The sequence below is a fragment of the Pempheris klunzingeri genome, chromosome 11 (genome assembly GCF_042242105.1).
Source record: "Pempheris klunzingeri isolate RE-2024b chromosome 11, fPemKlu1.hap1, whole genome shotgun sequence".
Taxonomy (NCBI): Eukaryota; Metazoa; Chordata; class Actinopteri; order Acropomatiformes; family Pempheridae; genus Pempheris; species Pempheris klunzingeri.
The window spans coordinates 17,821,614-17,837,239 of NC_092022.1; the positions used below are offsets into that span (position 1 = coordinate 17,821,614).

Consider the following 15,626-nt stretch of genomic DNA (forward strand, 5'->3'; position numbering starts at 1 on the left):
CCCACTGATGATACAACACGGATGAAGTAGCCGAATGTTTCAACTATCACCCACAGGATACAGCGCTGACTCATGACCTCCTTATCCATTACCTTTGTACCATAGGTGACAAGGAAATTGTGAGTATATAGTCTGCATCACCAGTCTCAGATAAATGTAATCTCATGTCTGCTCCAACATTGATTTTCTACAGCTGGAAATGGCCTAGTGGTTTGATCGTCTTATGGATAAACAGGGCTGCCAGTCTGTCTGTCTTCAGCGCTCCTCTGTCTTATCTTCCTCTACAGTTGCTCCCTGTCTCTCTCACACAGATACACGCACACACACAAATGTATACATACATTTATCAAAAATTGGCACATGTACATTAAATGTCGTTGTTCATCAGATAAACCTCTGAGGAGGGCGTGCTGAGCCTGTCATCCATGGCACGTTGCTCCAAGGCACGATTATATTGCATGACCACAGTGGATGTGGAGCTCAAGCACTGCCGTGGTCCTTTGGCAAACACTGCACATTTTAGATTAATCTATTTAGCTTTTTGTGCTGGTTTTGCAGCAGTCTGTGTTTAAAGGGGTAATTCAGCATTTTTAGAAAACGCTATTAGCTTCCTAGGAGAGAGTTCAATGTGTATGTATCAAGTATGAAGGAAGAACCAGCAGCTGGTTAGCTTAGCTGAGCTTAGCATGAAGAAAAAAATCTTGACTGGGAGGGAAGCTAAGCTAGCTATCTCCCTGTTTCCACTCATTATGCTAAGCTAAGCTAACAGGCTGTAGTTCTCTATTTACCGTACTGATATGACAGTGGTATTGATCTTCTCATGTAACTCTAAATTATGAATAAATAAATTTATTTTGCAGTATACAAAGTGTTGGACATTTCCCTTACAGTTGCTCTTGACCCACACTGCCATGGCTGACCAGTCAAAGGAATAGTTCAACATAATTAGATATACACATATTCGCTTTCTTGTTGGGAGTTAGATTTAAAAACAAAAGACACATACAGATTCTCTCATGTCTGTATAGTAACTATAGCCAGAGCCAGGAGCTGGTGAGTTTAGCTTAGCATAAAGACTGGAAATGGGGGAAAAAAACTAGCCTGGCTCTGTCTAAAAGTGACAAAATTAACCTCCCAGCATCTCTAAAGCTCTCTAATTAACAAGCTTAATCTTTTTATTCAGACACACACAGAAAGTGTAAAAACAACAATTGTGGCTTCACAAGAAGTCTCATGTTGGACTAACTCTTGGCCAGACACATACTTACTGCAATAGATATGACAGTGGTATTGATCTTCTCAGTCATTTTCCAAAATGTCAAACTGTTCTACTACATCAAGCTCACTGTAATGTCCTTTGTCCAAGACTTAAAAATGGGAGGCTACTTACCCTCTTTCCAGCAATAAGGGATGTATTATTTTTATTTTCCTTTTTTTGTCACATGATTGTGTCAGTGTTTTTGTGTACTGTATAATTTTCCTTCTCCTTTAACTTGAGTGCGTAAAGAAAGAGAAACAGGGCTGCACACTTCTGATTGATTGATAAAATTACCTCCCTGTCCAGGACAATCTCTGAAAATCAGTCCATGCTTGAAAATAGATTTGTACAAGACACCTACGACACATGTGTTGCACTGACATATATGATGTAAACTAACGAACAGGCCAGCAGCAAGTGATCTGTGCAGTCTAGACATGTGTCACTTCCTCCCTGGATGGGTAGGTGCCTGCAGCAGAGACAGTGAGGCTGCCGAGGATCAGGATCAGGGACCAGGGGGAGGATGATTTAGGGAAGGGTGCTGCCATCTGAAACCCTCTCGGGAAGTCACACAAAGTGGTTGCAGCGCAGCGTGGCTCATTACCACATAAGCACATCATCTATCAGACATGGCAGCACAGACACGCATAAAAACACACACATGATGCAGCCTCACACACATTCGCACAATCAACCTCACAACCGCAGCAGCAGAGAAGGAAGCAGAGGGCTGATGAGAGAATGGGGGTTCGCAAAGCTATGCTGCCTGGTTACTGATGAGCTATCTGCAGAGTGACATATAGGTTACATTCCCTTATAGGCCTGCGTGCACTGAACACACACACACACACACACACTTTGACTGTAACAGTGAGCTTTGCCACAGCTGCTCTGACAGCATCATAACTCCTGCCTCTGGATGGAAAATGTGGTTGTATGTCAAAGGCTCAGCTGGGTGAGGAGTGACATTCTCCTGTGTCCCATTTGGGCATCGGGCTCTCTGTGGTTCAGTCCAGCAGACATGGCCACTACGATGTCTTCTCACATATTGAGTTTGTGCAATTTTTCTACCAACTGTCTGTAAAAATCCTTGTACTTTAAAGCAGCATTTGACATTTTTGGAAATGTTGCTTTCTTGCCAAATTAGATGAAAAAGATCGCCACCACTCTCATGGTTAAGAGTGGTATTGATCTTCTGACTGCAGGGAAGAAAATAAATAAGCTAATTTTTCAAAATGTCAAACTGGTCCTTTAAACGGCTTATTTAGCTTTTCAAATACAAGCTGCTGTTGTATATTCATGTAACAATGGTGTTTATCTCTCTCCTCCACAAAAGACCAGAATTCAGCCGACAGAACTGGCACAAAAACAGGAAAAATCAAAGCTCAATTTCTCTGATTGTACCGGACTTATTGAAGTGAAGTTTCCTTCAATCAATGCTTCTCTCTGCGTCTGATTGTTCAGTCCAGAGTTGTTCTGATGTGACAGGTTCAGGCAGCAGGGCAGCTCCCAGCCTGTGTATGTATGTGTGCTTTGGGCTACTCAGTGAGGCACACAGACATCAGCAGACGGTCTACACCATGGCCTTTCCATAGCCGCCAACCCTCAGGACTGACTCACATTAATATTAACCATATTACACTGTATGAGGATTTGCATACATGCATAATGTCTGGAAAATGTAATATTCAATAAATATATGGTTTGTCTGATTTGAAAAAAATAAATGAACTCACTAACTAAAATTCTGTCATTCAAGCAAGTATCTTTGTCTCCTGAGTGCTACTCTGTCCCCTGCAGTCCCATTATCTGCTCATGTGTGTGTCTGTGAGTACTGTATTTGCAGTAAAGGGCATCCATGCATGATGCTGTACATGTGAATCGGTGTATGAATGTGTGTCAGTGTGTGCTGTGTATGCTAAGCAGTTTATCTCGTCTGTTCTGCATATTTTCTCGTTGCCATGCGCAGTGGGGTGAGCCAGGTTCACGCGTACTGGCGCCGAGCTCAGGTCTGCTGGAATGATAAGACCCCTTGTGTCCCTGCCACAGGTAAATAGACTCCCCTGGTGCAACTACCCCGCCTCCCCCACCTCATCCGCCATATAATGACACCTCCAGAAACCACCATTTATCCACACTGTTCACCTTCACTAGATCTACCCCCTCCAACCCCCATTCATTGCCCACATTGGCACACCCCGAGGGCATGTCAGGAGTGAGCGCTCTTCTTGTGGTTTAATTAGACAACCATGCCTGGCATCTGGGAATGTGGGGGGAAGGGAGCCAAGGGTGGGGCACATGGGGCGCTTGGGATGGGGGAGGACTGTAGTTAGGGGCTTGGAGAGAGGGTTACTGCTGGAGACGTGATGCACACATCTGGATATCAGCGAAACATCCAATCATGAGACCACAGCAAAAGTCTGTTTCTAGGGCTTAAAAATGGCAAAATATTCGCTGAGCAGTGCGGCCATTTCCATGTTATATCTTTAGACTGAAAGTGTTGACCCTCAACAAAACGATCTGTCAGACCTCTAACATTGATCCCTTTCCTTGCACATGGCCTAACTAGCCAGCTGTTTGTGATCAGATTCAGATAATCGTCATTATTACTCAGTGTTGGTTTAAAGCAGGTCAGCTTCCGGACCTGAAGAATCATTAACTAGACATGACACACAAAGCATTAAAAAGTTGCATCATGGTAAAATTTGAGTATTTGTTTAGCCTGTTTTCATAAATAATCAATTATGTCTAAACTACGAATAAAAAACAGAAAAACCCCCAAAATAATCTTATAAAAGTTATTTCTGCCCTTATACATTTTCCCAGCTTTTACGTTCTCCTGCACATTAAAAACACCTAACTAATTAAAAGATGGATGACAACATAGTCGAATGGACTTTTGTGCTGGAAAATCTTCAGTTAATTGTGCCCGTTTATCTCATGACTCTCTTCATCTTCCTTCCTATTATCCCTGGAAACACCACACCACATTAAGTAGCATATTATAAAAATGATGTCAGAGTAAAGATAATAAGCATATTTTAGAGATGCAGCCAGTGTTCCTAATCCTCACTCTATGCATAACTCGCTGGGGGCAACCGTAGACATAGTGTGTAAGACAAATGGCAAAACATAGGGTAGTCATAGCAACGGTGAAGCATCAAGACAGCGCGTTTGTATGTGAGCGACGTATGTCAGCACCTCGCAGAAACACAAAATGTCACGGGCACCGAACAGACATTAATATAGAATATTTGAAAAGGGCAATTCACTGTCTACACTATATTAATGAACAATATTTCTGTATTTTGTTTTTGTGGTTACTGCTACTTCTCTACAAATGCAGCACATTAAATATGCAGGAAAGTTGTTAAGATAAATAACACACAAACATCATAAAAAGCACATTTCATAACATCTTTCATGGTGTGTTTTTAAATATGGGGAACACTTATGGAAATCACACTGACACTATCTGGTATACAAAACTGCATTGTTTTATGACCATTATGTGAGGTATCATAAAACAGTGAGCTGTCCCGCCCCTAACAGGTGTAGCTTGAAGGAGATGTCAATGAAACACTCTCTGTAGACGCCCACAGTCTTCAAATAAGGGCTAGTCAGGTAAAAAAGTGACAACACGGTGGGTATAATGGGTCTGTAGGGCCATTAAGCACCAGTGCAGTTTGTAAAACCAAGGAAAGAGCTCATACATTTTGAAAAAAAAAACCCTCCTAAAGCCGATTAGTCAGCAGCAAAGTGTCATGTGACAATTGCTTCATCCTCTCTCTACATCTCACTCCTCTGATTGCTCCTCAAAACAATATTTAGTGACTTCACCAGTTATTCCAGTCCTGGAAACATGACTTTTTCACATATCACATCACGAAAAGCACTGGTGTAAATTATAATTATGGCTGAATTCCATTTAGCTGCTTCAGTTTATTGTGGTGTTGTGTTCACTGCCATACTGCCATGGCCCCCTGGGACACCTGAACAGAACAGAGCCATCATTAATGTTATTAGCGACCCCTGTGTTTTTTTTCTACTGTGACGAACCTGAAACAGATTCCCTCCATTAAAGAACATAACAGCCCACATTATGAGGGGGGATTCATTATTGATTTCATGCGCATATTTTATTCAAAGATTTTTGGAATCATGTAATAAAAGCAAATGAGGAAAAACAAAGAAATGCTAAAGACCGCAGTTCAGTGTATAAAACACAAATGTGACTTTTACAGTCTATTGAATTCTTCACCATTATCTTTCCCCTTTCATGTGTTCTTTATTTTGTGTACCATCAACTTTGATCTGTTCGTACTGAAACTGTTTCACCTTGAGAAGAGCTCCATAAATCTCTCTTGATCTCCCAGTGGATGAAAAGGCAGGTACAGAATATGAATCAGCATCGAGCCAATCCAGACTGTGGTAGTCAAGCACAGCAGCATCTAAAATGTCTTTTATCTGTCTGTCTGCAGGAGCACACACACACACACACACACACACACACACACACACACACACACACACACACACACACACACACACACACACACACACACACACACACAGAGGATAGTTTAGATTACAGGAAAAACATAGTCTGATTTTTGCACTAACAGCACTCCTTGAATGTTAATCTGCTAGATAGAGTTTTTATGTAGTACTGAGCAGACCTATTTCATCATGGCTGCACTACAGTCAACAACAGACTGATATGTCTGGCTGCTACTACAGACAGTTTTCTTATTCATGCATTTCACAATTCTCATTTGTTTTTGCCTTCAGCTTTGTGACAGCCATTCACTTAAAACACCGAGGCTCGTCATTTCGGACAAGTTACTTTAAAAAAACCCTAAAGCCAAAACATTAACGCTACTTTATCCACATTTAAAGCAGACTAGCTTGCTGTGCCAAAAATAGCCCTACTGATTATTTATAGTAATGCAAACGATGTTTATCGGTTAACAGTCTTTAATACGAATAATAAACGTTACAAAATCTAGACCTACCAGGTAGTACTGTGAAATTCTGTGAGAATTAAGATAGTAAAATCTGCATCGTGCCATCTTGTAACACGGTTGCCACCTTGTGTCTAAACTCACCTACAGACAGTGGGACTGAGAAAGTTATTTTTGGTCAGGCACTTAGGTGTTCATGTGCCAAACATTCGGAGCCCTGATGAAAATGCCTCCACTTGGCAGGGAAATGTAGTTTTAAGAGCTGCTGTGTCGACTCTATGCGGAAGACTCAGCACTACGACTCCCACAATCCCTTACTCGCTGTAGCACGCATCGAGCGACATGGCGTCGTCTTGAAGCGTAGATAAATCGCAAGTGTTTTGTTGAGAAGTGATTAAGGTAAGCTTTAGATGTTATAAACCTCACAGTCTCCCTCTGTTTCATAAAGTGCAAACGTTTGGCTGTAACAAGGTTTATGTGCTGCGCGTTTGGGCAGTTTGTTGAAGAAAGTTAGCCGTTTTGCTAAGTTGTTAGGCTAACTTAAGGAGCTAGCTTATGTCCGCTGCATTCATTCTGCAGAGTTACTTTAGGTTGTCTCGTTATTGACGTCCCATATTATGATTCAAGTCTTCTTACCATAGGTGGTGAATTTTAAGCATTTACCCTAAGATTAGTAACTTCAGCTACTAAGAGGAGAAACTGCAAAATAAAGACTGGAAAACCGCGGTTTGCTTTATAGAAACAGCACTGGGCAACATTGAACTTTTATATGTTCAAATGAACTTAAACTCATCAAAATAAAATATGCAATATGTCTGTACAAGTTACTTAAACCGACCATACGTCAACTGTGCTACCTTGGGTTTAGATTTTATTTATTTATGATACGTCAGTAAAGTGTGTTTTTATCTGTTCTACTGATTTTTTTTTTTTGTGACTAAATTCTGCTCTGACATTTCTGTTGTATTAACTTGACTACTGTCTCCAGTATTTTATCTGCCAAAGAAGGTTTACTTTTATGAGGAAATATTGTTTATAGCAAAGTTAAATGTAATGCTCCCCTGCAGGAAGTTCATTAATTCATGTCTTCCTAGTAAGAGTGTACAGTACCTTATCAAACTCACACCCACGTGAAAGTCAAATAACTGATATAGAAAATGCATCAAGAATATCAGGTCATGATAAAAGTATCCACACATGGTCTTTGTGTTTGCAGATGGCAGCCGACTCCGCAGACAAGAAGGATGCCGAATCCTCAGGGACTAAAGACAGAGAGAGGAAACGCAGCCGTTCACGAGACCGGGAACGCAAACCCTCGCCAACACGTAAACGCCATCGCTCTCGTGAACGAAATCGCTCCAAGTCTGCAGAAAGGTAACTGAAATGCAAGGGCGCAAACCCATCTTTAACACTTAATCAAAGTTCTCATTGTTGTAGTTTCTATGTACTGACACACACAGCATTTGCATTTGTTTTTTTGCATAACTAAGCTTCAGTTGATTCATTGATGTTGTTAGTAAAAAAAAAAAAAAAACAACAACAACTTAACATTTTATCTGATTTGTAATATAATAACAGAGACCGGCGCATGAAAGACAAAGACAGAGACAAGGAACGAGACAGAGATAAGGACAGAGAGAGGAGCCGCAAGGACAGAGATGGCCATCGACGTGATAAAGATCGCAGCAAGAGGTCCAGGTAAAATATGAGAACGCTGAAATAAAAAGATCATGTGACATGTAACTGTGGATTCACTTGTTTTGACAAAAAAAAACACAAACTAACCTTTGGTCATTGGATGTGTACGTCAGGTTACAATGAACATTTTGGCTAAATTCCTGTGTAAGAATTAAACACAGAAATTAGTCAAATAAACGATGAATAAATGTCATTTTGAAAGAGGCTGATTACACCTGTTTAAATCTGTCAACTTCCTTGTAGAAGTCCCTCACCAAAGTCAAAAGACAGCAAATTAAAGAGAGAGAGGGATGTAAAAACAGAAGAGGATGAAGAAAAAAAGAAGAAAGAGAAGGTAAGAATGTGGTTTTGTTGAGTCTTTCATAGCGTTATTTTGTTTCTTAGGTTGTTGTTTTGGGTGTTTGACCTGTGTTGCTCCTTTTCAGGTCCAGCCTTTGTCTTTGGAAGAGCTTCTCGCCAAGAAGAAGGCAGAAGAGGAGGCAGAGGCAAAGGTGCGACGTTTCCTGATGTCCACTTTTTATTCTACTTTTTTAAACCAAATATTGTTTTGTCCTCACTCCTTTTTTTTTAAAAATCTTTTTCAGCCCAAGTTTCTCTCCAAGGCCGAGCGAGAAGCTGAGGCTCTGAAACGGAGGGAGCAACAGACGGAGGAGAGGAGGAGGTTGTTGGAAGAGGAGAGGAAGAAGAGACGGGTTTTCCAGGACATGGGGAGAAAAATGCTGGGTGTGTATGAGCCTCTGGTTCATTTAGTTGTAAACAGTCTGCATGCTGTTGTAGAAGCGCAGTGATCCTAACTGAGAATATGTGTTACAGAGGACCCCCAGGAAAGAGAGAGACGAGAGCGAAGAGAGCGAATGGAGCGAGAGAACAATGGTAATGAAGACGATGATGGACGGCAGAAGCTTAGAGAGGAGAAGGATAAAACCAAAGAACTCCACGCCATCAAGGTTAGTCCAGAGAGAAATCGCGCTGTTGTGTAACGTAGATGAAATAGAGGCTATGACCGAGTCTGAAACTGAATTTTAAACCCTATTTGGACTGGATGTATAGTTGTAGGGGTGGTTACCGACATCAGTGATTTTTTTTTTTTCTTCTTCCTTTTTTTAATTCCTACCCCAGTAATAGTTACCTATGCAAAACTTAAAACACGGCAATAATTGTAGGCCAACAATTTTGATTTTGATTAATTTCAATTTTGATGCTTCATGCCACATTTAGTCTGAAAAAATAAATCTGTCTGAACTTTGTCAGACTGAACTCTAAGCTTGTGCTTTTGGTAACTTTTTTTGGTGTTCAAGCATTGCAAACATAAACTGTAAAAATGTTAACCGTCTCCTGGATTCATGAACACAATTCCACCTTTTAAAGATGCAATTCACCAAACGGGATCTTTACAGGAGCGCTACCTGGGTGGGCTCAAGAAACGCAGAAGAACTCGTCACTTGAATGACAGGAAGTTTGTGTTTGAGTGGGATGCTTCTGAGGACACTTCAGTCGACTACAACCCAATGTGAGTCAACATGAGCACAAGCGTGCCACTGGAGGATGTCTGTGGACCTGAAGCAGGTCTTTGTTTGTCAGAATGTGTACCAGTACAAATAATATGACGCTCCCCATCTGTGTCCCAGTTACAAAGAAAAGCATCAGGTGCAGCTGTACGGGCGCGGCTTCATCGCTGGCATCGACTTGAAGCAACAGAAAAGAGAGCAGTCACGTTTCTATGGTGACCTGATGGAAAAGAGGCGCACACTAGAGGAGAAGGAGCAGGAAGAGTAAGTAACTACCTTTCTACACTGAGTTGGCCTTTGATAATGGCCATCAAATAGAAGCCTTGTTAACAAGTGAAAGGACCCTGTCTTCAGAAACGCTACAGGGCTATTTATTTGTTACACTGATACAGGAAGTGTTGAGTTAAAAAGGCACTAAAACTGTATTGAAAGGTGTACAGCAGAGCTGCACCTCAGCTGCACAGCTCACACAAGCTGTTTGGCTGCACTAACCTGTTAACATGGACACTGAAACAAACCCAACAGGATCCAAGACGCAAATGCGCCGCTCCATGTAGGCATTGATGAGCTCAGTTTGTGGCTTTAAAGATCATACTAGTGGTTTTCAAAAGCAACTTCAAAATTTCAAACCTAATCCATAAAATAAAGACTGAAAGGTAGAATTAGTCTAAAAACTATAGACTGGCTCACCCTCTGCTTCACCACCAACCTTCCCATTATCCAATCTTCATTCTCTACTCCTCTCAGGACCCGACTGAAGAAGATGCGTAAGAAGGAAGCCAAGCAGCGCTGGGACGACAGACACTGGTCTCAGAAGAAGCTGGATGAGATGACAGACAGAGACTGGCGAATCTTCAGAGAGGACTACAGCATCACCACCAAGGGAGGAAAGATCCCGAACCCCATCAGGAACTGGAAGGAGTATTCGCTGCCCGCACACATCCTGGAAGTCATCGACAAATGTGGCTACAAGGTCAGCCCACCGGGTCTCCATGTTCACGTTTTTTATAAGAGGAATACAGAGTAGTGGAGGTCGACAGTCAGTATGTTGTTGTCATTGAGTGTTTTTTTAACTGTGGCCAGCAAACAAATAATGCTAATGACTGAAATGGCTACAGTGAATTTATTTGAGCTTTTTTGTTTTCTCCTAATTGACCCACAAACTGATATTTCCTCCTTGTTGGTATCACTAATACGGATGTTTTTTCTCTTGAAATCCAGGATCCGACACCCATTCAGAGGCAGGCCATTCCTATTGGTTTACAGAACCGTGACATCATTGGTGTGGCTGAGACGGGTAGCGGTAAAACAGCTGCTTTCCTGATTCCACTGCTTGTCTGGATTACCACCCTGCCAAAGATTGATAGGTAACAAAGCCCAGGCGCAAATAATCTCCAGTAAACCCTGTAATAATGCCACATTTTTTCCCATTAACGCCACATTGCTGTGCTCTCTGATTGGCTGTTTGTGCAGGATTGAAGACTCAGACCAGGGCCCCTATGCTGTGATCCTGGCCCCGACTCGTGAGTTGGCCCAGCAGATTGAGGAGGAGACCATAAAGTTTGGTAAACCGCTCGGCATTCGCACGGTGGCTGTGATCGGAGGAATCTCCAGAGAGGACCAGGGCTTCCGTCTCAGGATGGGCTGTGAGGTGAAACATTTAGACCTGTGCTTCTTGGAGTAGAAAAACACTGAAACACCAAAGCACCGAATCTGTTTTCAGCGTGTAAATCATTAATGGTCTTATTTTGACACAGGAACATTCAAATAACTTTGTAATAATTCACTAAGAGTAACAGAGGTCAATATAACCGTCAGCTGGAGAAACAAAAAGTAGAATGAATTTTTAATTCCTCATTATAAGCTTTAACTCTGAATATACAGACATGATACACATACAGTCAGTTTCAGGCTAATACTCTTTGAGGATGTATATATCTCTGTTGTCCGTCACAGATAAATCTGCGTAGAAACTTCAGAACTTGCCTGATAATTATCAGGTTTTTAAGTTTTCTTCTGTACCAAAGTAACCCAGTGACAGTTGTTCGTACGTTCATAGTTACACTGCAAACAGGAACTACCAATAGCTCATTTGGCATATTTTTAATGGTGAAAATATGCTAAATTCTAAGAAAATGTAGTCTTAAAAACACAGCTATTCTCTAACTTCATGGCAACATTAACATTCCTGCTTGCACCCACCAAAGTATCATGGGATTTGTGCTTCCAAAACACGATCAAATACCAGGATATCAACTGTGATATCAACACGGTTTTTGTATCTCTGGAACACATATAAAAAGGATTAAATAGATTTTGTTTGGGAAAAGTGTGTGTGTTTCTTTAGCTAACCAAACATTAGAGAGTCTAAACAGAAACATCATTTCAGACGCTGCAAACACACACAGACTTTATTCTAATGAAGCCTCTGTTGGCGGGAAGCCGACACAGCCAGTACATTCAGAGGGTAGCGGTTCACAAACCACACACATTCACCTGCTGCTTGTGTTTGCTGACTGACAGATTGTGATCGCCACCCCCGGCCGTCTGATCGACGTGCTGGAGAACCGGTACCTGGTCCTGGGCCGCTGCACCTACGTGGTCCTGGATGAGGCCGATCGCATGATTGACATGGGCTTCGAGCCCGACGTCCAAAAGATTCTGGAGTACATCCCAGTGACCAATCAGAAACCAGACACGGATGAAGCAGAGGATCCTGAGAAAATGATGATGAACTTTGAATCTGGAAAACATAAATACAGACAAGTATGTTTGCAAACAGTATTTTATAAACAAGACTGTGCTCTCACTGTTTATTTGTGTTTTTAAACCCTGTTTACGTGGCCCTTTTCAGACCGTCATGTTCACAGCTACAATGCCTCCAGCTGTGGAGAGACTGGCCAGGAGCTACTTGAGGCGTCCTGCTGTGGTGTACATCGGGTCTGCTGGCAAACCTCATGAGAGGGTCGAACAGAAGGTCTTGCTGATGTCCGAGGGAGAGAAGAGGTGAGACAGTCTCAAACCTTTGACTGTAAAGATCAAACATGTTGTTTGTTTCTGTCAAAGTGTCATACTGAGTGGTTTTGGATCTTTTTTTGCGGTGCAGAAAGAAGCTGTTGGAGGTGTTGGCGCATGGCTTTGAGCCTCCCATCATCATCTTTGTCAACCAGAAGAAGGGATGTGATGTGCTGGCCAAGTCTCTGGAAAAGATGGGGGTAAGTCACTTTAGGCCACACGACCAGGACCAAAATTCTTTCAAAGCCCGAAAACCTGCTGTCAAAGGATAACTTCACCATTTTTAAACCTGAGGCCTATTTTTTTTTATTTACAAATTTTGTTTTGTTCTGTTGTATTGCTTTCGGCTCCACTGACAAAAAACATCATTTTACCTCACTGAAGTTTTCCTTTACATGTTCATGACTAAAGAAGCAACAGCGAACGTTCAGTTCAAATCAGCTCAGACTCGCAGACCAGTTTTAATGTTGTGAAAAAATGTGCAGTAAAGATGGAAGTAAATGTTAAAGGCAGCTGCTTTGGAAACCACTGGACCACACTCCCATAAACACCTACCTGGTTTTCCTAAAATACTGAGAATATGAAACAGGTCTTGACCTTGACTGTCTCTGCTTCTTCACACAGTACAATGCCTGCACGCTGCACGGTGGCAAAGGCCAGGAGCAGAGAGAGTTTGCGCTGTCCAACCTCAAAGCAGGAGCCAAAGATATCTTGGTGGCCACAGACGTTGCCGGTCGAGGTATCGATATCCAGGACGTCTCCATGGTCATTAACTATGACATGGCGAAGAACATCGAAGGTAAGAAGCATTGTGTTTTTTTGTCTTTTTTCTTAACTTTAATGTCTCTATATATCAGGACATAAGATACATATAGATAAATGAACGTTTTTGTTACACTGGTGACTAAGTGCTGCTCCTGCCTCCCCCCCAGACTACATCCATCGTATTGGCCGTACGGGTCGTGCTGGTAAGAGTGGCGTGGCCATGACTTTCCTGACTAAAGAGGACTCGGCCGTGTTCTACGACCTGAAGCAGGCCATCCTGGAGAGCCCGGTGTCCACCTGCCCCCCCGAGCTGGCCAACCACCCGGACGCCCAGCACAAACCTGGAACCATCCTGACCAAGAAGAGACGAGAGGAGACCATCTTTGCCTGATTTATGTTTCCATACAAAGCGGACTTTTAAACACACACACACACACACACACACACTCTCTGTGTGTCACAATCAGGATTTGGTCTCCAGGTTATTTACACCTACTTTTTAAACATTTTTTTTTGTCTTTCCGACAAGTCTGTTGGTAGAGAAGAACACGTACTGCTTCACTGGTGCAGAAACCATCACAGTTCTCATCGATGTGCGTGACTTTGAATATTTTGACGTGTAAATGTGGACTCCGTGGTAGATTTTGCTTCTGTAAACAAGAGCCAGGATCAGTGGCTGATCTGCGCCGTATGAACGCTGCTCTTCACTTATCAAACACGATAAATGGCAGCCAGGATGTGAGTGTAGATGAGTAGTAAACGCTACGCTGTGCATTTGTTAAATTTCTGTCACCATGATTTCAGTTTCCTTCCTGTTAAAGAGACCAATGCCAGAAGCGATTGGTCCTTTCTGTCACTTCAGATGCATCCTGAGACTTATCTGCAGTTCATTGTTTTAAATATAAACATTTGTATTAAGTGTCATCTGTCTCGTAACTGTCTAAATATCAGATGTGAAAGACGATGGCACAGTGTGGTGTTGCATGCTGATGAGTAGTTAATTTTTATGACCTAGTTTTGCATCGATGTAAAGATTAAATTTACAGAAAAGTTTCTCTGCTACAAACAGTGGTCCACATAACAGGTTATTTTCTATTAGTTTTAAAAGAAAATGGGAAGCACAGGCACTGTGCTACTAGTACATTTAATAAAGTACTGTACTTAAGTACTGGTTTGAGGTACTTGTACTTTACTCATATTTTCTGTTTGGTCCATTACCTTAAACTTCTACTCGACCACAGAGGCAAATATTGTACTTTGTACTCTCCTACATTTATCTGTCAGCTTTAGTTACTTTGCAGAACCACCTCAACAAAATGAAAAAACAGAACACATTAATGCATCAATTACTATACAGTTTAATATGTACGTGCATTTTTGGTGAAAGTATATTTTTCAGATTATCTCCACGTTTGGCTGCTGCAACATTCAAGTGATGAACACATTTATACCTTTAGATTTTAGCCTCTGGGGACCATGAACGTCTGTGAAAAAAGGTTCATGGCCCGTTTTGAACTGACCGTATTACAGTGACACACAAAAAAGGAGCCAAACAATTAAAAGTACATAAAATGTCATGTTTATTTTGTTTAAGTCATATTTTAGTTAGCATTGTAAATCTATTTTCAAATAGAAAGCATTCTATACAGCATCAGGCAGGAAATGTCTCACTTTTTACACATTTGCTGTCTCTTTTGATAAATAGAGGGAAGAGGCGTGTTGGGTCACGCTAGCACGCTGTGGTAGTCTGGTGGATACACGGGTATATTTAGTGCAGTTATTGCATTACAAAGCAACCATCCCAAAGAAAAGTAGTGCAATTTTTTTTTTCTACTCACACAAAAGAGGAAGTCCAGATGGTCTAAGGCGTTTTAAGTTTTTCAATGTTAGGCTTAGTATTGCATACAGAATAAGACAGAGGAAACTAAATTATAACCCTTGTAAAAATTGTGCTTCATAAATTGAAAAACCTCAACTGCTTCGTCAGTTGCTGAATTGGTCCGCTTTGAAAAAACATACTCTGCCAAAATATAATGAAAATAGCTAATTGGTGAACTGAGACATGCAGGGCTTAAATAATTCACTCATTCCTTTTTATCACAAATTAAAAAACTCGTGGGCCTGATCCGTGACTGGGACAATTTGAAGTGAGTGACTTTTTAAAAAAGTGCGTCAACCAGTGTCCAATACTGTGGAAAATCAAATGTCACCAATGTTAAGGTTTGTGGATAAATTAAGTGATGCGTTCTGATTTTTAGTAATAGTGGTGTGAGGAGTGAGTAGCCCCAAAGACAAGACTATCACTACAAGACAACGAGGAGAGTCAGTCGATGCATTACTAAAATACTTAACCGTAAAAAGAAACACTCAGATTTTCATGCAACACTTGCATAGATTTTTTTTCATTTTTTTTTTCAA

At 41.5% G+C, this 15,626-nt stretch overlaps 1 protein-coding gene across 1 annotated transcript; it reads left to right on the top strand.

Annotated features, from left to right (window-relative positions):
• Positions 1–6,528: 6,528 nt before the first annotated feature.
• Positions 6,529–14,274, top strand: ddx23 (DEAD (Asp-Glu-Ala-Asp) box polypeptide 23). The gene is made up of 17 exons (XM_070839782.1): positions 6,529–6,621; positions 7,439–7,596; positions 7,801–7,920; positions 8,164–8,254; positions 8,346–8,411; positions 8,505–8,643; positions 8,734–8,867; positions 9,318–9,430; positions 9,549–9,692; positions 10,176–10,401; positions 10,650–10,795; positions 10,902–11,079; positions 11,952–12,194; positions 12,283–12,434; positions 12,535–12,643; positions 13,068–13,242; positions 13,376–14,274. Exons 2-17 carry the CDS (start codon positions 7,439–7,441, stop codon positions 13,597–13,599), a joined length of 2,418 nt encoding a protein of 805 aa, XP_070695883.1. The 5' UTR covers positions 6,529–6,621; the 3' UTR covers positions 13,600–14,274.
• Positions 14,275–15,626: the final 1,352 nt, after the last annotated feature.